The sequence below is a fragment of the Vigna unguiculata genome, chromosome 4 (genome assembly GCF_004118075.2).
Source record: "Vigna unguiculata cultivar IT97K-499-35 chromosome 4, ASM411807v1, whole genome shotgun sequence".
Lineage (NCBI taxonomy): Eukaryota > Viridiplantae > Streptophyta > Magnoliopsida > Fabales > Fabaceae > Vigna > Vigna unguiculata.
Window position 1 is genome coordinate 12,362,062 of NC_040282.1, and position 26,243 is coordinate 12,388,304.

Below are 26,243 nucleotides of genomic sequence, written 5' to 3' on the forward strand. Positions count from 1 at the left end.
TATATATATATATATATATATATATATATAATACCTTTTAGAATAACTTTTTCGATATAAAATTTTGCAAATTTCATGCGTTCCAAAAAGAATTTTTTTTTCATAATGCATTCTCTCGATCCTTGGGATAAAAATAGGGAGCCATACATAATATATGATGTTGTAAATTGTTAAGTTCAGGTATTTGAGTTTTGATATTAGTTAATTTCAAATAGATATAATTCTTAACCTTAGTTAAGCTTTCTATGTTGTTTTTGACATTTGTTGAACTTAATATTCACGGAATTTTATCCCATTTTGTATGATTGGAAGGCAAAAGCATTTATAGGAAAAAGAAAAGTTTATCTATTGTTCTGGCCAGAGGTACGGAGATTCCTCAGCCAAAACATTCAAAATCATCTTCCTTTTTCTCATCTCAAATACCTTTTTCATCTTCTGTCTTTAGATCTCCTAAATTCCAATCATAGTATTTCAAAACTTTTCATTTGTTACAATAAAATATTCTTTAATGTCTCTCATTTATTATTTTGATATTTTATCTTTTCTGTATAATCATCCTAATAATTTTCCTAATACATCTATTAGTGCTGATCTTAAAGATTTGATCAACTTTAAGTTTATTGGCTCAATAAGTATTATGTCTAACACAATATAGTTTCTTTAGTCTTAATTTTTCAAAGCGTAAGATGATCGAGATATATAACGATTTTGATCGAATCGATTTTAAGCCTACAGACCTGATCAACACTGGACCTAACACCATCCATGAAGTTAAGTATTATTCACCTCCATAAAGTTCATCCATGAAGTTAATGCTTGGTAATTTGATCTCCTATTTGCTTGATCAGTGTTGCATCACAACTTGCCCAAAAAAAGGAGTTCAATCTAAGAAAACCCTCATCATATCATTATGACCTTCTCATTTTGGGCTTCTGGGTATGTTATTTCTCTGAAATACTTCTGAAATTCATTTGCAGTATTAATGAAGATACAAGTATATCTATGCCTAGTCAATTTTATCATTTTCATGGTCCCCAAATTTATGGATATAAGTGTCAAACTTTTCATCGAGCATCAACTAATATTGTCAGTTAAGATTCATTGTTGTTGACTGATGAAAGTTATTGGATTGGTGGATTTAATCTAGAAGAGGGCATTGAAAAGTTGTGATGAAGGATTATCTTGTTCCTTTTTAAGATTATTGAATATGGTGTGAGTTGATTAAGAAAGCTAAGTGAAATCCCCACTGGACATTAAGATAGCAAGCTATCTAGATGTGAAGGTTCCTTTCACAAAGCTCAAAAGAAGAAGATGATGGATTGATTCAAAACAAAAAGGAAATGGAAAACACATAAACCATAGAAAACTAAGAACAATTAAAGGAAGAAGAAAACATAAAATGGATAGGAAAGAAATGGTAAAAATGTTAGAAGCACGCCACTACAAGGCTAGGCTAGAAGCCATGACAACCTTGAAGATGAGTGGATGTGTGCCGTCACTTGCTATGCAAGATAAGGCTTAAAAGTATTCACTCCGTAGGGAGGAAACTCTCACAAATGGTTAAAACACAAGAGTGTTTTTACTTCAAAATGTTCAACCCCTTTTACATGTCTAGGAGCACCCCTTATATAGAAGAGTTTAGGGGCCTCTAAGTAAATAAAAGATACCTAAGGATGTCTCTACAAAAACCTAACCCTAGCTTCTAGAAACTAGGTCAAATAAGGTTACAAAAATGAGAGACAAAAGAGCCAACTATGGTGTGTGCAAGGCTAATTTTGTTCTAGCACAAAAAGAGACAAAGAATGTGTCTCATATGTCTCCAAAATATGGCCAAAGTGTGCTAAAAACAAAGGAGACCAAAGGTACATAGGTACACTTGTTTTATGCCTTTTACTTTATGCTTTATGCCTTTGCTTTACTCTCTCCTCCACATCATTTATGCTCCCTAATCACCATGCGCCACCTAGCATTTTTTCTTACTCCTAATTAACCTACAAAGCAAATAAACATAGATTAGCATGTTGGCTTAAGTGAAGTCAACTATAGTCAACAAGTCAAACCTAGTCAAAGGTCAACAAGTCAACTAAAGTTGATTCAACTAAGTCAACTTAGGGAATCAAAAATAACAAACACAAATGAAAGGGATGAAGGATTAGTGAACTTCCTTTCTAAACATGCTTAGTTTTCTTAAGCATGTGCCTCCATCCTTGGTTGGGGTCAATCCTTCATCAAGTTGGATCATAAATTGTTGGGAGAAAAGGTTAACAGAATGGAATAAATTGAGAATTGTTCTTAATCATACTTCTAATGGGAAATTATGTGGCATTTTGAATTAAGTTCCCTTTTTTGTAAATCTAGGAATGTTGTTGTATCAAATATCGAACTGATTTGAAGCCTAAGCCTATTGTGTTGTTTTGATGCAAATAACGTGCTCTTGCTTTTATTTTTAGTATTTTTGTGCAATTTTTCTCTTTGAACCAAAGTGACTTTGGTTGTGTTTGTTTTCACATTTGAGATCTGAAACGTTAGTTAAAAATTCTTGAAAATTGAACCTATTTGTTTAGCATAAGAACGTTTAAGTTTCATTGAATGTTAAAATGTTTAAATCAGTCGTTACATTCAAATCAACAACATACATGCTTATACATTTCCCTTTCAAGGAAACTTACCTTTTTCAACTTAAATCGAAACATACACTTAGTGCGTTTGGATTAGCATGAGTACCCAAAGGCGGTTGAAGAACGTTGAAATCATTCTCACTTGTTTGACACTTTTTTTTGTGTGTGTTTTATTGAATATTAATGAGATCCAAATTGTGGTTTTGCATTCAAAGCAAAACTTTTGATGATTATCCGTCAAAGTTTTAGTTTCATTCAACCACTACAAAAAAAAATGTGTTTCAATGGCCACCCATTTTGGTAGCTAAATGACCAAAAATCGGTTGCAAATCGTTTAGCGACCGAAATAGAGACTAAACAGAACTAGTGGCGAAAATCCTAGTCGCAAACCACTTACCGACCGAATATATATTTGGTCGCTAAAATAGCCACCAAAATTATAGTCGCTAATTGGTTGCTAAAAGGATTGGTTGCGTTTAACTTTTGGAGACCAATTTAGTCACCAAAAATTTCGTAGCTAATTCGGTGGCTAGTATTAAAAATTTAGCGACCCTTTTTTCTTGTCGCTAACGACAAAAAAAGAATCTATGATTTTAAACTAGTTTTGGTCGCTAATTCGGTCACAAATTTGATAAAATAATTACCATTTTTTTTTCGATCACTAATAATGAACGATGTTTTTTTCTAATTAAATTTCTTTTTGGTTGCTAAATCAGTGGCAAAAACTAGAAATGTATAGCTAAAAATATATTTCAGTGGCTAAATCAATGACAAAAAAAAAATCAACAACAATATCTTTTATGGCTACATTTGAATACATAATTTTACCTGCTTATACACAATATTTAAACATTTAATTATACTAAAAAATAATCAAATCAAATATATAATGTATTAAAGACTAATATAAAAATTAAAAGTATATCTATTACATGATCCAACATATTCTAGTCATAAGAACCATTTCTAAAAAGAAAAATGGATATAGTTGTAAGCAAATTTGAAGTCATCATACAATTAAAATTATAACTAATGATCCTATGGTCCACCATCCCAAGACTAGTCCACTATATCATCAATACTAGGAGGATCAGAAGGAGTAGTTTGCATAAGACTCTTTAATTAGATGTGCTGCAAAATAAGTTTCATTTGCTCATTTTGTTGACGCATTTGCTCATCTTGTTGGCGCATGCGTTCACTCTGTTGCTCGTGATTTTTCGTCAATTGTTCCATCTTTTCTTCAAGTGTCCTCTCCTTGGCATCCTTTACCATAAGTTCAACATTTAATTTTTGAATAGTTTCACACATTTCTTCTATTTGATGAACTATTAGAGTTTGACTAGTACTAGAGTAGGCACCTATAGAAGTAGTAAACCTTTTACTCAATGCACCAAGTCCATACACATTACTCTTTTTATTTCCACCTCCAGCTATAGTAAAGTATATTTCATTGTCATCAATGGAGGCAACATGAGAGTTCTCTGAAGATGATCCTTCAAGCATTTGATTTTGTTGGGCTTCATCTCGTCGTTGCTTATATTTGTCCTAGAAATGAAGTAAAAAATGTTATTATTGTGAAGAAAACTTGTAACAAACGTTAAACTATAAGTTAAAGTTTAAACATATCGCAAGGTCACGAGTCTTATCATTGACCCATTCTCCAGTCTTTAATTTTTTTATTCTTTCTACAACTTCCCATGCAGTTGGTGGTCGTTCTAACTCCTTAGTCTATATATATTTAAGCACAACATAAATTGAATACGTAAGTCTAATATATTGTATTTAAATTAAATATAAAATATAAATAGATAATAAGATTACCATTTTCTCAAAGTGAGCTGCTGTAGATATGGAACCACCACAATATGCAGAGGCTCCCTTCTCAACAACTCGATTTGCCTTGGCAACGACACTTTTTGTTTTGGAATTTTGTAGAACTCCAATGTAGGTCTAAGGTTGCTCGAACAGCTGTTGGAATCCAGGTCCCTTTATCTTGACCAGTCCTAACTTTGTTCTTTGCATTTTTCAGAATACGTGAGCCTTTTGTATCAAAAATTGATCTTATGGCTTATTCTTGTTCAGGATCCCACCTATACTCTTTCTGCATAAAAATAAGTTAGAAAACAAACATAGTAGAATAATAAAATTACATTTTAAACATAAACATAATTGGAATTACCTTAAACTCTCCAAACCATCTGTCTCGAAGTTCAATTCGAATTTTCTTCCAATTGGGACTAGGTTCATCAAATTGTTGCTTGATGATGTGTGAGATTATAGTAGAAGGACCATTTGCTGGTGTAAATCTATGTTCAAACATATTGTCAAAATGGTAGATGCAAATAATGAAATCGAAGAATAACAAATAAATTAAATTTTACTTACTCTCCTTTTTCAGCATGAAGCCACGACCTTTGATCAACAACATTGTCAGATTCATACTCAGCTGTAACTGACCCTTGTATTGGTGAATGTTGATTCATAGTAGGCTATGTAGAAAAGGTGACTGGAGATGATTCTCCTACAAAATGATCAGCATGATGCTCCTGCACTATAGGAAGTGGGGGTCCTTCATAGGTAGGACGCGTAGATTCCATAGTTGTTGGATGAGTAGAAGAAATGGGAGAGTGTAAGAACCTAATAAAGAATATAAACTAGATTGCTTAAAAAATGCCTATTATATGCACCAAGTAAGCTTCACAAATAGAGCCCTCCACCCTAGCTTTGTTTTTTACTTTCTTTTTTAGAGAGTGTTAAAACCTAATAAAGAATATAAACTGGATTGCTTAAAATATGAAGGAATAAACAACAAATGTTGTAAAAAGTGATTAGTAATTTTATACCTCTCAAATCGATACATCCAACGATATTGGACTAGACCACCAACTTTTGCCTCATAAGGAAGATGAATTGGAAGATGTTCCACGAAATCATAGAAGCTTGGTGGAAATATTTGTTCCATTTTACACAATAACACAAGTATATTTTCTTCCAGAATTCTCAAGTGTTCAACATTTAGTGTTGCGAAAGTTAATTCTCTAAAGAAAAGACTTAGCTCAACAACAACTTTCCAAATTGGTTTTGGTAATGAGTCAAATGTAATTGGAAGCAATCGTTGCATGAAAACATGACAGTCGTGACTTTTCATCCCATGTAACTTTCCTTGATTAAGGTCAACACATCTACCTAAATTGGAAGCATATCCATCTGGAAGAATAAGTTCTTTAACCAATTTACAAATAGATACTCTTTGAGATTTGGTGAATGCATATGCTGCCTTTGGTTTGATAAGTTTTTCACGACCAATGTCTTTCAATTCTAGTTCTTTTCGATTGCATATTTCTGCTACATCCAATCGAGCCTTGTTTGTATCCTTAGTTTTTCCTTTGATATCCATCACAGTGTCAAACACATTCATGAACACATTTCTTTATGTGTGCATAACATCAATATTATGACGTAAAAGTTGAGTTTTCCAATATGGCAACCTCCAAAATATACTTTGTTTCTTCCAATTATGTTTTATACCATATTCATGAATATTCCCTTCTTGTAATTCAGTGCATAGTGGTAATTGTGCAATCGTATTCCAAATATCAAGGCTGGACAAATGCAAAGGAGGGGGGAATTCTCAACAAACTTCTTCTTGAATATCTTTTTATCCTTTCTAAATGGATGGTCAAGTGAAAGGAATTGACGATGACAATCAAAATAGGAGATCTTGTGGCTATGATTAAGAAAGAATGCCTTTGTTCTTTCCATACATATAGGGCAAGAGAGTCTACCCGAAGTCATCCAACCCGATAACATACCATAAGCTGGAAAATCATTGATTGTCCATATCAAAGCAGCTTTCATTGTGAAATTTTGCCTCAATGACACATCATAAGTCATTACCCCTTCAGTCCAGAGGATGCATAACTCATCTATAAGTGGTTGCAAAAACACATCAATCTTATGCTTTGGATTTGAAGGGCCTGGAATTAAGACGGTCAAAAGCATAAATTCTTTTTTCATGCACATTGAAGGTGGAAGATTGTATGGAGTTAGTATAACCGGCCAACAAGAATAACTTTTTCCATATTGACCAAAAGGATTAAACCCATTTGCACATAAACCTAATTTGACATTTCTTGGGTCTTGACTAAACTTTGGGCGTATTCTATCAAAATGTTTCCAAGCTTCCCCATCAGATGGATGACACAAAATAGACAGGTCCTTTTGATTCTCACTATGCCATCTCATGTGAGGTGCAGTGGCCATTGAAGAGTACAACCTTTTTAGTCTTGGGATAATAGGAAAGTACCACATTTTTTTAACAACAATCTTCTTTTCAATTCCTCTCCTAGTTATTGTCTTATATCGATCCATTCCACAAATAGAGAAATTAGTTATACTTTTATGAGAATTTTCCTTATAATACAACATGCATCCTTTTGGGCAACAATCAATTTTCGTACAACCCAAACCCAATTTTTTAACTGACTTCTTAACTTCAAAAAAATTATTAATCATTCGATGATCTTTTAGCATAGTCTCCCTCATAAGTTAGACCATTCTATTGAAACATCCTTCAGACATATTGTAATCGGATTTCAAGCTTAGAGCTTCCAATGAAGCCGACAATTCTGAGTGATTCTCACATCCTTCCAACAAGGATGCTTATGCAGCAACAAGCATGTCAAAGAACTTTTGAGTTTCAGGATCAAGGTCTTCGTTCATGTACTCTGATCCAATTACACCATCTTCTTGCATACAATAGGCATTTGAGGGTCCAACATGATCCATGATCATTTGATGGAAAGGATCTAATTCATCTCGTTGCTCACAAGTTCGATAATTGGTACTCTAAACATCCACTTGGGCGAATTGTGGCAATTCTTCACCATGAACTGTCCACCAATAATAATTAGGCATGAATCCCTCTTCATAAAGATCCAACCCAACTTGATCCACATACTTGAAAACTTTACATCTACATTTAACACAAGGACACCTTAACATTTCACCTTGTTCTACAAACTTTTCTTGACCAATAACATATTGTAGGAACTCATACACTCCTTCTCTAAATTCATTTGTCAAATGTTTATTAGCATCCAATCTTTTTATACATCCATTTTCTACCTTCAGGGATTTCCATTAATGCAAAATTACCACAACCTAAAAGTCAATAATTTATTTTAAAATTTTACGTAAATAAGTGCCTAACAATATCACAAATGAAATAACATGTAATATTTTATAAACTAATAAAATATTAGGTAATAAAATATAATTAACACAAAAACAAATGAAATAACATGTAATATTTTATTACCTAATCAAATATTAGGTAATAAAATATAATTAACACAAAAAAGAGTGAAACCAATATTCAAATCACAACATTTAATTAAAATTTAAATTGAACAAGAATAAGATAAAATGCTAACTCAATAACTCACCTTTGCTTAAAGTTCATAACTCTTGAATGTTGTCTCTACTTCTATTTTTCCCCAAGTCTTGACTAGGCAACTTAGTGAAACCTCACACAAACAACCTTCTCCAAATAAACTGTAAAGTGATAGGAGAGTCCAATATATATTAAATAATATTATATATCAATTAAATTTTGATAGAGAATTTATTATATTAAGTTCTCTTTACAAAAATCAATTATATTGTAAAGATATGACTTACTATCTTTACAAAAATAATGTCCTTAAAACCTTAGAATTTACAAAAATAATAACTTTAGAAAGAATAAAACAAAATTTGAAAATTTGGACAATAAAGCTATTGTTAATTAGATCAGACTGTCATTCTTCAAGTCACCAGAAGACCAACAAATAAAGCCAACTCGCAAACTAGCGTGATCAGATCAGACATCATCTTAGGATACCAAGATGCTTAATGTGATGCCTTCATCGACTAGGCATCATAACAAAACATGATAAAAAAAGTCTTCAAAATATCAATTACTAATTTCAATATTAACCATAAAATATCAAAATATTAGTAAGCAATTTACTACAAAGTCTACAACATTTTCATGGGCTACGAATTTCTCCTATAAGGGTAGGTGACAATTGAATATAACTTTTTCAAGAATTTTTATATTCGTAAAAAATGTGAAAAGAGATTTTAGATAATATGATAATACATTTGTCGCTACATTTTCGACATGTAGCCAGATTTCACCCCTTGGGCAGTAGCTACAACATCATGGGGAAAATGTAATGACAATTAGTTCTTATTTCACCCAAACACCAGGCTATAAAAATAGCAAAATCCTTGCACCTGCGTTATTATATTTTAATTAAAATTTCTAATTAGTTGTAAATAAAATAAGAAAAACTACTAAGGAGTCGTGACTCAAAACTTAACACATTACATAACGACCTATGAAAAATCATTTTATATAAGATATATAAGGCAAAAACCGAAATATTTAGAGTACTTAAAAACTAAAATATCCAGTAAAATTAAAAACTGTTAAATTACTAATTATCGTTTTGTTACGTTTAATCCAAATTAACGTCGAGTTACATGAATAGGTTACTAAGAAAACTAAGAATGAGGAGCTCAACTATACTATCTCAAATTCAAACACGGTTTATCATAGATAGAGCAGAACAAAAATCTCAAGTACGCATGAGCATATGAATAACAATATTTAGAATTAAAAATACCAAGCATACTTGTAAAACAAAAAATATTCAAACTTATAAAAAGATTTCCAAAAGTCATAAAATGTGCTATTCTCAAAATTTCAGATACGAAAATTTCAGTCCGTCTATGCTTCTAACATCACCTAACAGAAAACAAAAAAATGGGCTTTAAGTGAAAAAGATAAGCAACAATAAGAAAAGTGACAGTGTGTGGTGTTACAGAGCATAGCAAAGACTTGAAGCAATGGTTGTATGCAAGAATGGTGCGGTGGGAAAGTAGCAGAGCATATTTCTTGTTCTCAAAATAATCCAGAACCCATACCACACACTACCACCAACACAAACCAAACTAACCTGGCTTGAAGAAAATGGAGAGACCGAAATTTGTGGCTCTAAACTGTCATTTTTTTTTCTTTCTGAAGGAACATGAGTGTGGCATTCGTGAAAGGGAATTGAAGAGTATGTGAAAGGGAAAAAAATTAAAGACAAAAACTAAGGATCGAAGAGCAACTGGGCATTGAAGAGTCTGTGAAAGGGAAAAAAAGTTTAAAACATGAAAAGTATTTGAAAAGGAGGGAAAACTAAATTTTGGCACAGGCGAAATAAATTTTAGACACAATTTTTTTATTTTTAATAAAAAAAAATTGTTTGTATCATTTAAACGCACACATAATTACTTTGAATTTAATTAATGATTACCATTAACTGCTTCGATTATATATCTACTCATTAACATTATTTAATTCATAATATTATATTAATATTTTTATGTGTTTTTCCAGTACACGTTATCTCATTATTATTGTATTTTTTTAGTTTTTAAATTCTTAGAATCTGCTTAGCATCCACTTTGGTGACTTTAATTTTTTTAATTACTATATATCATATAGAGTTGGTTTAAGGGACACTTAATAGCGTCCCATTTTTAGCGGACTCTCGTTTATGGTAGCTAATCAATGTAATTCTTATAATGGATTAAATTGTAATGTGACAAGGAACAAGTTATAGAATCCAACATATATTAATTAATATTATATACCAATTAAACTTTAGAATATGATACAAACCAACCTTCATTCTAGGTATATCTTTATAACATGGATTTGAAACTAACATTTTCATTTAATTTTTTCCATTCAGTATAATCAAGCAAAAGGAATTTAGAAATTATGATATAAACTTTGAAGAATGTAGAATGAAAATAATAATCATGGATTAATTATTAATTATTTAATAATCAGTGAATGTGAATTGTTTACTAAGCATCAAGATACTAAGAATCAACCAACTGTCACTTGTCTAGCCCATTTAAACCAAAATATTTACAAAATTCAAAACTAGTGAGAATTAATTCAAAACTTAAATAAAATTCATATTTACCTAAGGCAAGAGAGCAAACAAAATATGGTGTTCCTAAACTATAACAATCAAATTACATTGCATATGAGTTCAATATTTAGCTATCAACACAATTAAGCAGCAAAGAAAAATGAAGAAACAGAAAAAGAATTATGAAGTGAAGGGAGCACGACGTTACGACTGCCGTGGGTGACCGTCGCTACTGTGGGTGACCGTAGCCTAGTTACCTTCACAACTGTTAGGAGACAAAACATTAACGATTAGGGCAAAACGACAACGAGAAAAGAAATCTGGTGGTGATGGTGAAGGTAGTGGTAGTGATAGTGGTGGTGATCGTGGTGGTAGTGGTTTTAATGGTAGTGGAGTATTTTTTAAAGTAGGATATTATTTTTCTTTAAGTTTCGACAAAATATAGAAATACATAATTTAATTAATTATAATTTATATTAAATAAATAATATTTTAGCTATTGAAAATATTAAGTGACTACTTAATATATTAAAAATATTTTATAATATAATACTTTATTTGGTGGCTAAATTGGTGGCTAAAGTATTAGATACTGGATAATGTTTTAGTGAGTGAAAAATATTCGGTGACTAACTAATATATTTAACATATTTATAAAATAAAATTTATTTTGGTCGCTAAATGGGTGGCTAAAACATTACATAATAAAGAATATTTAGCGACAAAAAATATTCAGTGGCTAAATATCATATTAAATATATTTAATAAAAAAAAATTATTTTGGTCGCTAAATTAGTGGCTAAAACATTACATATTAAATAATGTTTAGCAACCAAAATTATTTTGGTGGCTAAATATCATATTAAATATATTTTATAAAATAAAAATTAATTTGGTCGCTAAATCGGTAGCTAAAATATTACATATTAAATAATGTTTAGCAACAAAAATTATTCGGTAGCTAAATATCATATTAAATATATTTTATAAAATAAAATTTATTTCGATCGCTAAATCTGTGGCTAAAATATTACATATCAAATAATAATTAGCGACCAAAAATATTCGGTGGTTAATTACCATATTAAATATATTTTACAAAATAAGATTTATTTTGGTCGCTAAATCGGTGGTTAAAACATAATATTTAGAGACTAAAAATAGTCGGTCGCTGTTTCGGTCGTTATATGAATAAAAGTTATTGTACATTTATTCAGTCGCTAAATCGGTGGCTATTTCACTCACAATTTGCGACTAAATTATTTCGGTGACTAATATCGGTGACTAAATTTCATTTTTCTAGTGAACAAAACTTAACTTTTTTAATGATAATCCAATCATACTTACAACACTACAAAAGTAATAAGCTAAATCAATTTTTTTATTTATTTCATTCATGTTTTTTTTGTAATGATTGTTTTTATAGTTTAAAATTTCTCCATTTTATTTATTTTCCATTATTTCAATTCAACCTTAACTATGCCATATTCATTTAAGGTATAATTAAAATAGTTTATTTAATTAAAATATAAAATATAAAATATATAAGCATATTTAAAATTTAAAATTGGATAAAATTACATTTAAAAAAATATAAAACTAAGACTACAACACAAGACCACAAATTGTAATTACATATTTTTAAAAATTTATTATAAAAAAATCCTTGCGGAATTTTTTGCAAAAATATTAGTAGAAAAAAAAATTTACAAATTCAATTTCGCAAGAAAATTACATATAATTTTTTTTTGCAAGCAACATTTGTGAATTGAAAATATATACGAAATTTATTCACGAAATTTAAATTTGCAGGAAAAATTACGTACTATTGCAAATATTTTTCATAAAAACATTTTCAAATTTTTAAATTTTACGTTAACTAATTATTCACGAAAACATTAGCTAATGATAAAAATTTATAGAAAAAAATAGCAAGAAATACCTTTTTTACAAAGTTTTATAAAAAATCTTCATAAAATATGGAAGATTTTAGTAGTGATTTATTTTTTATGTAACTTGTAGAATTTAAGGAGATTACTGAAATGCGATATCCCATGTCTTTAAAAAAAACACTATCAACTATTATATAGAATTATTATAAAATATTATTTATCAGTTTAAACAAATTTATTAGGTTCCACCGACAACAACAAGAACAACATAAAAAAATTTACTTAGACTTATTATCAAATATTATTTATCATAAGAAAAATATTTTTTGACTACTAAATTTTGATAACTTTTTCTTATAACATTAGGTGATATCTTTTTAGTAATTTATTAGTTTTTTATCTTTTTATTCTCAATATTTTAAAATTATTTAAAAAATAACACCTCATATTATAAGATAAAATTGTTAAAATTTAGTAGTTAAAATATCATTATTTTTAAACAAATTTATTAGGTTTCACTGACAATTAAGTTTAAACATAATTGAACGTTCTGTATACATGGATGGAGCCCCTCTTCTGGTTTTGGTAGCAGCAACTTCGCGATTGGAAAAGCTTTTATACTCTAGAAGTTTCTAGAAAATAAAGAAACTCCGAATACTCATTTTTCAAAACTTAACACATGAATCTGAATGCTATTTTTCAAAAAATATTATTTTTCTCATCAAATCATTTATATAATACATCACACCTATAATCCTTTCTTACACAACCCTCATGAAAATCATGTTGCAGTTAGATTAATTGAAGTGAATTAATTAAATTTCCTACCACTTACATATATCAATTTAGCACATGTTTTTATACTTTTTCTCATTCACATTAAAAATAAAAGTGGGCGGAATAACTATAAAAAAAACAATAATTTGCATGTGAACTCTATTTTCTGGTCCAAATGCGGTCAACTGTGTTCTGTGGTCTGCTTTTCAGTTCTAGAAATTTCTACCCGAGTGGGCCTTTTTCAGGAAGATTCCAGTGCGTTCTTTCCCATTTCTTGTCTTTACTGTAAAGAAAAATGTTATTTCGCACTATAATCGCGATAAAATAACTATAAAAAAGTAAATATTTCTATTCGTAAAAAAAAATATTAAAGGTAATAAAAAAAAATATTAAATGGGTGTATAAAATTTTAAAATATAAAAATATTGTCCCTGTTTGAATGTCAACTGGTGTGGAATTTTTGACAGTTTCCATGCATAACAGGTCCATACACGACGGTGTTGCGCTCTTAACGGGTCATACAAGTTATTAGGTCAACTCTCGTCTCAAAATTATCTTCCCTTCTAAATCATATATATAAATTTCCCAATCCCCCATTCCCTCATCAATACCATTTTTCAATTTCTTCTTCATCTATACACAAGGTTTTTTCCCAAGTCTCTGCTATCATTTCTTGTTATATAATCATTTCATCAAGGTTTTTGTTTCCATCGATTTTAAGTCTTTGAAGCTCTGAATTCTGTTAAGCTTTTATCCTTTGAAACATTTGAAGTATTGTCGGTGGTGAAGCTCAGAATTCTATCGCGATTTTATAGATCTTCACCGTTTTTAGAGTAATTGACAGCGAGTGTATCTGCATTTACTTGCAAAGGAAAGTGCGGTGAGAATCATAATTTGAAGGCTTGCTTTTTTGGTAACATGAGGGACAAGGTGACTCAGTATGTGCGTGTTTTCAACCACTTTGACGAGAACGGAGACGGCAAAATATCACCGTCGGAGTTGCGGCAGTGCGTGGAGGCGATCGGCGGGAAGCTGTCGTGGGCGGAGGCGGAGGCCTTGGTGGAGGTTCTGGACTCGGACAAGGACGGGTTGGTGGGGTTGGATGATTTTGTGAGGTTTGTGGAGGAAGGAGAAGAAGAAGAGAAAGTGAAAGACCTGAGAGAAGCTTTTAAGATGTATGAAATGGAGGGGTGTGATTGCATCACACCGAAGAGTTTGATGAGAATGCTTGGTAGATTAGGAGAGTGCAAGAGCATAGATGAGTGTGAAACTATGATAGCTAGATTTGACCTTAACGGGGATGGGGTTCTTAGTTTTGATGAATTTAGGGTTATGATGTTGTAAAATGCTTTCTCATGTATGAGAAACAACATCTGCCATCATATATGTGAGTACTTACATGTGTAGGGGTACCCTTTTGTTGGCAGATTTTCAATCAACAATCATATTTTAATAATTTCTTTTTACAATTTAAAATTATATTTTTTAATTGATTTTGAAATATTAAAAAAATAAAATAGAAAATCATTTAAAAGTGTCACTTCAAGTTGTGAAATCTTATTGTGAATATTAAAATTTAATTGTTAAAAAAATATTTATGTCGAGAAAAATTGGAAATGTTTGATTATTTTATTGTTTTTAGATATTTTAGTGTTATTTTTGCTAAATACTAAAAGTATACTGTGTTTTAAATATTTTTTTAATATAATTTAAAATATAAAAATTGGTGAAAAGAATCCAGTAAAAAAGAATCTAAATTTTATTTTTTGTTATTTATTCTTTAGGACGCGTTAAAACTTGGTCTATATTTCTATGCACGATCATTGAAATTGAAATGGTAGGCTTCACCAACAATTTGGCTCAAAAAATGGTATCTTCTCTGTCACTCATTTAAAAGAGCGAGCATTTCTTAAACGAACAGGTGTTCAGATATTTGTAGGAAATTTTATGTTATTTGTTTTTTTTATATTGGTTGCAGAATGAAAGTATATAACACCCACATTCAAGAAAGCTGATACTTTTGGCTTCAACAAAATAAAAATATACTTTAACATTTGACATCCTTTAGAAAAAAAAAAAAAATTCCTTTCTACCTCAATCAATCAAAAGTCAAATATTAAAAGTACATACACCAAATATTAGAGTAAAAACATGATGTTGCACAACTTAGTGTGTGTTGTTAGAAAATTTTAAAACAAATAACACTAATAATAATAAAAAAATTAAACCGAAAAAGAATATTAATCACATCCAACAATTCTTATAACAATAATAGATAAAAAAAAATGTTCCTGAATAGATAATGTTAGATTATTATGTGACCTAAATCTTATCTTACCATAATTTTTGAACTTCTCGGATTGATGCTCCTCAGTTTTATTTTTTGAACTTACTAAGGTGGGAGGTGCAAAGGGAGAACAAAGGGGGCAGATCCAATAACATGAAAAGGGTGTGTGAGCCCTAACCCCTTTCTTCTCAAAGAGAAACCACGAGGGTTTCTTATTTCTCTCTCCCGCACGAAACCAACACCGGCAATGACCCTCATCAACGCCGCACCCATTCCGGCGGGCCAAGGACGTCGGCGACGACGCGGATCACCACTCCATTGCCTCGAGCCATCAATATTTCATTACAATCAATTCACCTTTAATCTTGTTCAAACTCGTTTAACTTATAAGTGAAGTAAGTTGAATATAATTTAATCCACAATTAAAAAATATATTTTTTCCAATCTAATCGGACTACAACCCATGATAAGCTAAGTTGATTCATGGTTGGATCTATTTTCAAATCTCTAATCCTTACAAATATTTAAAGCAATCTTGTTATTAAGATAAAATTGTAATTCTAATTACAAAAGCAACTAATGAACTCCAAGGCTGATACACATCATACATAGAAGCTCACTTTGAAAGAGTGGAATCTTTCTTCAAGAAGAACACTCACTCACTCTTGATCCACACATCCTTAAGGAGTTCATATCTGAGAGGAGATTGGTTGCTAACTTGTTTCATCTTGAAGCTTGATTTTGTTGAAAGTTTTGGGGATGAGGAAGCACTCAAGAATATTGAAGACAATGGGGACTTCAATTCATCCAACTCATCATCACTGGTATGTGACTTCCTAACAATTGATGATCTGTTTCTTCTTAGATGATATTTGCTTCCCACCTCTCCAACAAAGCTTGCAATGGAAGATGGTGTTGGAGGTGAATACACAATGGGACCTGCAATGCATGGAAAGTTGTTCACAACCTCTTTTCCATCTTCCATGTCATTCTGTGCCAAGTTCCAAACAAAACTTAGAAAAATTCACATTGCACATCAAACAGCTAAACATCAACACTTCAAAATAAGCAATGAAAAATCAATATAAGAATGATTTAACTTGAACTGTACTTACATAATCAATTAAAAATTACGACTTTTAGTCTAATTATATTCCGTTTTCATTTATAGGACAAAAATTAAAAGTAATGATTGTTATCTTTTAGGTTTAATTAAGTTTCAAATTTGTTATCGGGTATTTTTCAATTGAATTTTATTAATTTTTTTGTCTTTTTATTGGACAAAATTATACCTTTTAATGAGTTTCTATCATATTTTTTTATCGGATGATGTGAGTGTTATATTATCTTATTATTATTATTTTTTCTATCCTTTAAAAAAATTAATATAAAATAATATTGTAGTTAATATAAAATAATTGACAATTTTTATTGTTTTCATTACTGAGAACACGTTGAACAACAAAAACAAACTCATAAGTGATGATAAGGAAATCATCAAGAAGCACGATGATCCCACTATCTAATATATTTTTAATGAGAACAATAAAATTTATTTATTATTTTATATTAACTATAATATTATTTTTATATTAATCACAAAATCTAACCTGTATAACACGCGGAAATAAGTAAACAAAATGATGATAAGACCAATTAACAATCATATTTCTAGATTAACAAGAATCATTAAAACACAAAGATAAATTAAAAGTATAAAAATGTTTTGTATCACTCAAAAAACTTAATATAGACTGAATTAAAAATTGGTAAATTTACGAGAGACTTAAAACTAATTAAGTCTACATTTTATAACAACAAACCTTTGATGTATTATAGGTTAATTATTTTAAACTAAAGTAACATTAATTATATTGACAAACATTTAAAAGAAAAAGAAAATATTAGCTACTATTATAGATTTAAAACAAATATAAATTAACCATTTTTTTTGTAATCAATCAAATCGACAAGATAGTTTAGTCTTTAAGGTAATCTTATCATATATGTCGTCAATTTGTTATTATATGGCAAGGTAAAATCAATACATAAACTATATTCTTTAAAAGTAGAAAAATAAATAATATAAGCAAAAAAAAATAAGTCAATCCAAAAGAGTAAATTAACACAGTATTAGTAATATACTAATATAATTATATTTTACTCAATGTATAACAGTACCCATTTTTCAACAAAATCATTGTCTTTTATATCATGTTCAATCCTTGTATCTTTATATCATATTCAAAAGAAGATCTTCTATAACAAGGAAAAAATAATTGAAGTGAAAATTTGAATATCTAACCTCTGAGTCAAGAGCCTCAAAGACATCAGAGGGAACAGGATCAGGACAAAGCTCATCTGGGACAAAATTGTGCAGAATCTTCTTCATAAGTGTTGCATTGAGCATAGGGCATACCTTAACAAACAAGAATCCTTTCAGCATGAATACTGAAACATAACAGCATGGTAGCAACTAACTACATGAAGAAAAGTTCAATTTCATTGCCAAAACAACCTCATTCCTGATGGATGCACTTAACAGCATATCCTTAGGAAGCATCAGAAGGTCACTTAGAGCATTCAGAAGACTGAAGGACTTTAAGGATGCATTTTGTTTTTCTTCACTGTTATCAGTTTCAGCTTTATCTCCAATTGAGTCATCATCATCATCATCCATGCCAAATAGGTCAGTCAACCATCTTGACCAGGTCCCAATCTGATAGTGATAAATTGGTGACATAAATGTAAAGATTATAACAATGAAGACAAGAAAATAATGTACAGTGAAATTGTATTCGGTATGTAGAGTATGATGGTTCTTTCCAAAGGATTTATCAAAAAGATATAATACTAATGAGATCTGAGTTCATCCAAAAAGGATCTACCAGTCTAACCCAAATCCATAAGTGTTGGATTTAAGGGCGGGACTTAGACTCTTAGATTTTCAAAAGAGTCACCCTCTAATTCAACAACTATTCAGGTAATTCCGGACCAAAAGGTCAAGCTCATGGACTAATTTAAAAGCTGCATTTGTGTCAAAAGCATTTATAAGAGAAAAAAGCAACTTGGTTGGACGAATTAAGGGTGTATTTAGACAAACTCTTGCATGAACATATGGAAGAAAAAAATGAGAAGAACAAATTAAATGAATCTTTTTGTAGACTAAAATTAGTTTATACATTTATAGAAAGAAACACATGCATGCAAAGATATAGATAGACACACACTAAGAAGTTACCACAGTTTTTAGCTGTGCACCGGCTCCAAAGCTTATTTTCCCAGGTGGAATGGGAAGAACCTTGGGATCACTGACAGCATCAGATACAGGATCAGTTGGTATTTCATCAGAAGATTCGCGAAGAATGGCATTGAACATAGCCACATCCAATCTCGCAACACATTGCTCCATTATCTAGAGTTAAGTAGCAGAAAAGCATTCTGATGTCATGTTCTTCTCTAAGAACTGAAGAAGCACTTTTTTCATCCACCAAAGTAATTAACTTAAGATAGTAATATGAATCAATACATTATGCAGAGATATCAATTGACATTAAGTGAAATTGTTCAACAGAAATACATGTAGCATCTCAAGAATTGAGGCAGGTGATGTGAGACTTTCCAACACCATATAACTGCCATAGTTTTTAGTACAAATATTACACAGTTCTCTCATAGTTAAATTTTGAAGCATGAATTGATGATAATAATGTCTGAAGAAAATATATAAAAATCTTCATCCAAAATTGAAAACAAGTGTTTTATCCTCAGTAGAATTTGGACCTTTGGTTTAGACATGTTTTTCACTTATTGTTTATCCTGCACTTGTTTTCAGATTGCTGTACAATCACAACTTTCAAAGCCTATAAAACCTTACAAACTACAGCCAAACCACATGAAAGGTGTAAACAAAGTGCAAAAAGCAATATGATGAAAACTTTGGTTTTGTTTCAAAACAAAGACTGGGAAACTATTAAATTAGACTGACCAATCGAGAAAGCATAGGCAAACAGCCACACTCATGCCCTCCAGCTCGAATAGGACAGATCCTTTCACAGGCTTCCCTAAAAGCATTCTTCCAAATACATAGAGACAAGTTACCCTGCTCTTGATCACATGAGCTAGAAGTCCTTCTGTAGCTTTTTCTTGAGTCTGAAACCACGTCTTTGCTGTTGAACTTTGTGTGTTGCATATGTGGAATCAAAATCTGCGCATAGACAAAGAAGGATTCATGTTAGATTACAATGGAATTTTGTGATACTTAATCATCAGCAAATAGATATCATTTGTAGGATTGTTCAAGTGGAGGATAAGATCAAGGCGTTCATTACCTGCCACCAGATAGATTCTACAATGCGAGAGAAGATCCATGCTTCAACCTTTTCCAATGCTAATAGAAGTACTTGAGGATCATCCCAGTTACCAAAACCTCCATATCCTAATGCTGCATTTTCATTTTTTCTGGGGTATAATCCCTTCACCCTTAGTGAAGCTGTTAAGTTACCATACCCCTCCTCCTCAGTTTTCTTTCTCCTACCAGATTTTACAGGATTTGAAGGATCTTTGACGGTTCGGCTTATAATTGTTCTCAAGGCTATACTATTAGACAGCCAAAAGGTCAACCTGTAGTTATACAAGAAGAGGTAAAGCAGCTGGCACAGTTCATGGGAAACTACAGTTTCCATTATAGACAACAAAATTCATCAGAACATCACTTGAACAAATCAAAACATTAATAATCTAACCCCTCTAAGTTAAGAGTTTTGTGCAGGATTTCTACTTCATTATTTTAAAATAAAGCTTAGTTTTAGTCCATTCTCATCTTAGAAGGCATTTTTGTAAAAGGAAACTATTATCTGTGACTCAACTTCTTGTTTGCTGAATTAACAAATTAACGACAATCAATTTTGTTTTACAAAAGATATTACAACATTTGATGAAGGTGCAGCTTGTGATTCTTAGGACTGATGAACATCTCACACAGTGTTAGTTCTAACTGATAAGATATTTGGAAAAATCATAGAACAGAATGCTGTAAGAATATGGCTCAGATGTACCTTGGGACATCATTTCCACATGCCTTTGTAACAAGTACTAATCCTGAAACAGAACTTTTAGCTGCTCCAGCCCTTCTTCCTTGAACATTTTCTTTACAAGCATGAAGATAGAGCCTGGAAAGGCGCCGTGCTGGGGCGTGAAGTTTACTTGTGGAGTTTCCATGCTCAGAAACTACTGAATATAAAGCAGACTCAACTGCAGCAGCTTCTCTTAACTCTCCTTCAAGCATCTTTATCTTCTTCTCCAACTGCTCAACTTTTCCATCTAAAGTACCATTTCTTGGTTCCTTTGTATGAATCTTAGAATCTCTTCTTTCATTGCTTCTGTTCCCTCCACTGTTTTGTGAATAGCCAAGAATGCCATTTTCATTTACTTCAGCATGATGATGGCTACCAGGAGATACAGTATTCTTGGTAGAGTCTGCTGGTATCCTCACAGACTTGATGTTCTTTAGTCTTTCACTTCTGAGATTATTTTCCTGCATAGCAATATTTGACCCTCCAAAAGAATATGCATTGCTATCCATTGAGGCTTGATCCTTGGCATCTTGTGCTTCAAAATTTTCATCCTCTATGCAGTTTTGCCTATCCAATTCATATTTTTCATTTCCACTTATGTCCTCAACAGAACCATGGCGAATTTTATCACCTCCACTATCCTTCATTATATATTTGTCACCATATTCAGTTTCATCACAGTTTTCATAGCCAGGACTTTTGCCACTGAATTGAGCTCTATCCTGAGATGATGTTTGTTTTGAATAAATGCCAAAAGTACTACCGTTTGTGTTTCTTTGAACATCTGCAACTATATTTCTGTAGTTAGCAAGCTTTTCTTGAAAACTCTGATCCAAACTTTCATAGCCACTGCTTCTTGTGTTGCTCCTAGAATTTATGTCCAAATCCTCAAAAATTGAAGATGATGAAGTATTGGCACTTGGTGAAGCAGCAAACTTTTTAACTGACAATGAATTTCGAATGGGAGAGCTAGAAGCATGATCATTTACTACACTCCTAATAGAAGATGCATCCAATGGTGACATGTAATAACTCCTCTCAAGCTTCTTGTGTGTATCTTGCTGCATCATATCCATGTTTTCAAGCCTTGTTTCAGAGGCCAAGGGATGTTCCATGGCATTCACACCAGTGTTGCTCATTGGTTCATTCTGCAATTCAGTTGAAATTACTATATTGCTTTAAGAGGAATTTCTTCATGTATTCATACATGACAAATAACAAAACCACAGTAATTTATCACACTACTGATGAAAAATATGATTGTTATATTACAATAATGATTTTATATTACATTTCTAACACTATTAAAAGAAATCTTGAACAATTACCTTTCCCAATTTCAGTGGGGTAAACCCTCTGGAATCAAGGGAAGGAGAAGCTGCAGCTGCAGATGAATGTGAGGAGACATCATCATCAGTAAAAGAGGCAATTTCAGCTTCTTCAGCATATTCTTCATTCATGAGTGTTGACACTGAGTCACCACCATTATTAAGAACTTTCAGTTTCCTATCAAAAGGCTGAATTTTAAGGAACATAAGAGGCTGTTCTGTGTTCCTGTAACTCCTCTTGCAGTTCATAGGAACACTAGTGCTCAAAGACTCTTTGAGTGTCCCATATTCTGCCAAGTCTATGACTGCAGTTCCCAACAACTGACCCTTAATAGTCCTATCTCTTCGTGGCTCATACAAGTTGAACTCCAAGCAATTCTTTTGGAACACATCAGAATCACCACTTCTTACAGACATATCTCTTAACAAAGTCACATGTAGCCTAAATGACTTGTTGAATTCGATTCTTCCTTCACCTATAACTGAACCAAGAGAAGGTGCAACAAGAGTAGTAGAACCTGATGCACATTCACCATTTTTCCACTCTATCAACACGGATCGCAGGGATCTTAGAGATTGTGATGGGGGCCAAGGCTTAATCTCCTGAATGTGAATGAGGAAATCAATTTGAACTGTAACACCTTTTCTGTTTTTTCCTCTCGTGCCTAGAACCATAGCTTCTAAGGTGATGGATTTGATTTGGTTTAATGAGTACAACAATCACCAGCACTCTGAAGCAAATCCAGCTTGAGAACTCAAAATGATTTCACAAACTGCACATAGTTTTAATGCAACAAGAACAGCTTGTGAAGTATGAATTTAGTTAATAAACACATGCAGAGAAGTTCTTAAGTGATCACTCAGAAGGATCATGTTTACAAAGTAGGGTGTACAAAATGGAAAGGACCTAAAACCAAGAAGAAAACTAATAATGTGGACCCCTGAATCCAGTTACAGGTATTAAATACAGAACATGACAACATAAAAGTCATTAAAATTTTGCAGATAAAATTTAAAAGATATTAAAGAATAACCAGCTGCAATATGAATGGGGAGATCCATTTGAACTGCGACACGTGTACTGTTCTTTGTTGCCATGCCTAACCACAAGGTCTTGGATCCTCACCAGAAGAACCTTTAACTTCAACTACGTTGAATGTGCAGAATAATCACAAACCCTCTCAAGAAAATCCAGCTTGAGAAATCATAATAAATTCACAAGACATAACTTCAATGCAACAACACAGAACACCCTCTGAAGTGTGCACTTCAGGATCAAATTTATAAACTGCTACAGAGAGCCACCCAAAAAACCAAAAGGATACAAATGGGAAAGAGCTAAAGCCAAGAACAAAATTAATAATGTGGACCACTGATTCCAGTTACAAGTTAAATACACAACATAAAAGTCATTGAATCTAATGCATTAAAGAAGACCCAGTGGTGTAATGTAGACCTTAATTACCTGGAAAAACAGTGGTTGGTAGAGACAGTGAAAGAATCAGAAATCTGCAAGAAAACTGAAATGGGGTGACCATATTTCTGAGACCATGAGATATACGAATGTAGTTTCTTTCTTCTTCTTTTTTCTATTGTTTCTATTTTGTTCTGACACTCTTGTTTCTGGTTCGCTTTAGTTGCTGCTTGTGAAGCACACTAACTCACTGGAACATATATAATATTGCAGCATCGAAGCAAAGGATAGAATTTCCATGGTAAAGTGGTTTAAAAAAGAGTTAAAAGTTTTGTATGGTAATTCATTTGGTAAGGTTCATCAAAGGGATTGTTTGGTGTAAACTAGTGAAATCATGCTCCCTGATGGTGATGCCTTACCAGAATCAAGTGACTTTCTCATCAAACGTTGGTTTGAGTTAATGTGGACTGCACCAGAATGATTATATATGTATGTATGTATGATTGAGTTAATGTTTCTCAAAAATAGTTAAAATTTATTTATATTTAAGAAGTATGATTTTCTTATACATAAAATAAGAATATAGAACTTATTTTAATTTTTTTAATTTATACACCATCGAACTTATAATCTTTATTAGTAGTTGGCATGTAAATATCACAAAAATCATATACATTGTAAGTGTTATGGTTGATTGACATAGATGTTACACATCATGCATAATGGTATCAGTTACTCTACCAATGAAAAAAAAAACATAGATGAAGGCGCGTGAAGAATACGCCACGCCAACACGCAACTCCATGCGTGGTTTCTACGTAAATTAATGTTCAATGAGCGAAGCGCACAACTTTCAAAAACTCTAGGAAACTGAATAAATGTTATTGTTAACTAATTTCTTTCACATTTTATTGTTATTGTATTTTTAAAAGTTTATTAAATATTTAACCATATATATTGAAATATCAAAAAGATAAATTAAAAAATTTGAAACATCATCATTTTATTAGCATTTTTCTAAATGGCATAGTTATTTTAATAATTTATTTAATAATTAATTTTATTGATTCATTAATTATGTATCAATAAACCAACATATTACAAAATTTATATAACTAAAAGGACGTCTTTATTTCTAATTTTCTAAATATTTTTTATAATTTTAATTTAATTTTGTTAAAATAAGTCAATTTTAAAAAGGTTACATAAATATTTGAAATATATTTCAGAAGCAAGAATTTCAAGGTACGTATTTAATAATGTTGTTCAAAAGTGGTTTTCTAATAACAAGACTTTTTTTTATATACTATATAACTAAGAAAACTTAATCCTAATGAAATTCCTTCAATACTCTAACTTATTTTCTTGACAAGTGCCCATTTTTGTGGTTTTTTTGGTCATTTTACATAATTTTGCACATTACTTCTCCACTTGACACATGTTAACTCCTTTTTATACTCTATATATTCACTTCATCCTTCTTTCCACCTTCTTCTTCCATATTCATCTTCTTCCTTTAATCTTCAAAGCTTTTCACCTCCTACGTTCATATCCATCTTCTTCCTTCTTGCTTGGAAGTTAGTTCATTCCTTTCTTGGTTGAACGGTTCCTTTTATAGATGTTGTGATATTCTTTGGTTGAAATTTATTTCTTCTTCAACATGCTTTAAAGCTTCAACATTTCTTGATTTTTTTTGGTTGAAAGCTTCAACCTTACGTTTGTTGATGCTTTGATCTTCTTTGTATATATTTATTTTGAACTTGCAAGCTTTCTTATATTTTCTTGATTTAGAGTTAGTTCTTTCCTTTTATCATAGTATTTTTCTTACATTTCTGGAATTTTTTGGTTCAATGTTATTGCAAACAATGTTTCTTGGTTTTATTTTGTTGAAAGCTTCAACCTTATATTTGTGGTTGCTTTGTTTTTCTTTGTATATTGTTATTTTGAAGTTTCAACCTTTCTTGATTTTTTTTTGGTTCTATCTTGAAGCTTCAACCTTTGATGATTTTTTTTTGTTCAAAGTTTGTTCTTTTATTAGTTATATAATGTATCTCATGTCTATATATTGCTTTTGCATATGGCTAGGAAACTTGATGTGATCAAAGATATTGATGGAAATAAAGAAACATTGAAACTAGCTGTCAGAATTATCGATCTCTGGATTGTGGGAAACAAGGATTCTTCTGGATCAAAAAGACACATGGAGATGATTCCTATGAATCAAAAGCTAACTTACTTGGTCAAGTTTTTTTATTATACCAGGATATAACATGATAATGATTTTTATGTGTTTTTAGTTCAGGGTGATGTCATACCTGCAATGACTAAGAAGGAAGATATGGAAATATGGCAGGACAAGCTCATGGAGGGGAGCACTTATATAATGCAAAATTTCAAGATCTTGAAGAACAAATCTCAATTTAGAATTTGTGACCACCCATTTAAGATATTGTTCATAGGAGTCACCTTTGTACGACCACAACCCATTGCAAATGTACCTGTGAAGGTTTTCAATCTTTCAATCTTTCTCTATTATGTACTTTCCAACCATGTAGTATCAACAACTTTTACTCTATTATTTACTTTTGAAAAAAAAAATTAACTACAAAAGTACAAAGCACCACGAATCGCAATCTACAAAGAACAATTTTCTTACCTGTTGAAATACTTGCAAGCCAAAATTTTAATCTTAAGTGAAATCATCTATTCTACATTTTTATTAAACTACACCAAATAAAAATGGAATTTTAAGATGTAAAATAGTCGAATTCAATTTAGAATAAACTTCAAACTTCAAAAAAAATGAACTACAAAAGTCTAGCCGAATCCAATACTGAAAAAAAGATTTGATTCAAAGATTCAAAAACCAA

At 31.3% G+C, this 26,243-nt stretch overlaps 2 protein-coding genes across 4 annotated transcripts; one reads left to right on the top strand and one right to left on the bottom strand.

Annotated features, from left to right (window-relative positions):
- Nucleotides 1-13,873: 13,873 nt before the first annotated feature.
- On the top strand, nt 13,874-14,651 carry LOC114182441 (putative calcium-binding protein CML19). The gene has a single exon (XM_028069309.1). It carries the CDS (start codon nt 14,188-14,190, stop codon nt 14,611-14,613), a length of 426 nt encoding a protein of 141 aa, XP_027925110.1. The 5' UTR covers nt 13,874-14,187; the 3' UTR covers nt 14,614-14,651.
- Nucleotides 14,652-16,079: 1,428 nt separating this feature from the next.
- LOC114181061 lies at nt 16,080-23,700 on the bottom strand. 3 transcript variants are annotated; one of them, XM_028067385.1, is made up of 10 exons: nt 23,425-23,699; nt 22,994-23,106; nt 21,960-22,732; nt 20,614-21,779; nt 19,888-20,179; nt 19,545-19,763; nt 18,798-18,971; nt 18,075-18,275; nt 17,862-17,975; nt 16,080-16,547 (listed from the first exon to the last, which is right to left on the bottom strand). In XM_028067385.1, exons 3-10 carry the CDS (start codon nt 22,632-22,634, stop codon nt 16,212-16,214), a joined length of 3,177 nt encoding a protein of 1,058 aa, XP_027923186.1. In that variant the 5' UTR covers nt 22,635-22,732; nt 22,994-23,106; nt 23,425-23,699; the 3' UTR covers nt 16,080-16,211. The 3 variants fall into 3 exon arrangements, with proteins under 3 accessions (XP_027923186.1, XP_027923185.1, XP_027923187.1); XM_028067384.1 differs by lacking the exon at nt 22,994-23,106 and having other exon boundaries at nt 23,425-23,698; XM_028067386.1 differs by lacking the exon at nt 22,994-23,106 and having other exon boundaries at nt 16,277-16,495; nt 23,425-23,700.
- Nucleotides 23,701-26,243: the final 2,543 nt, after the last annotated feature.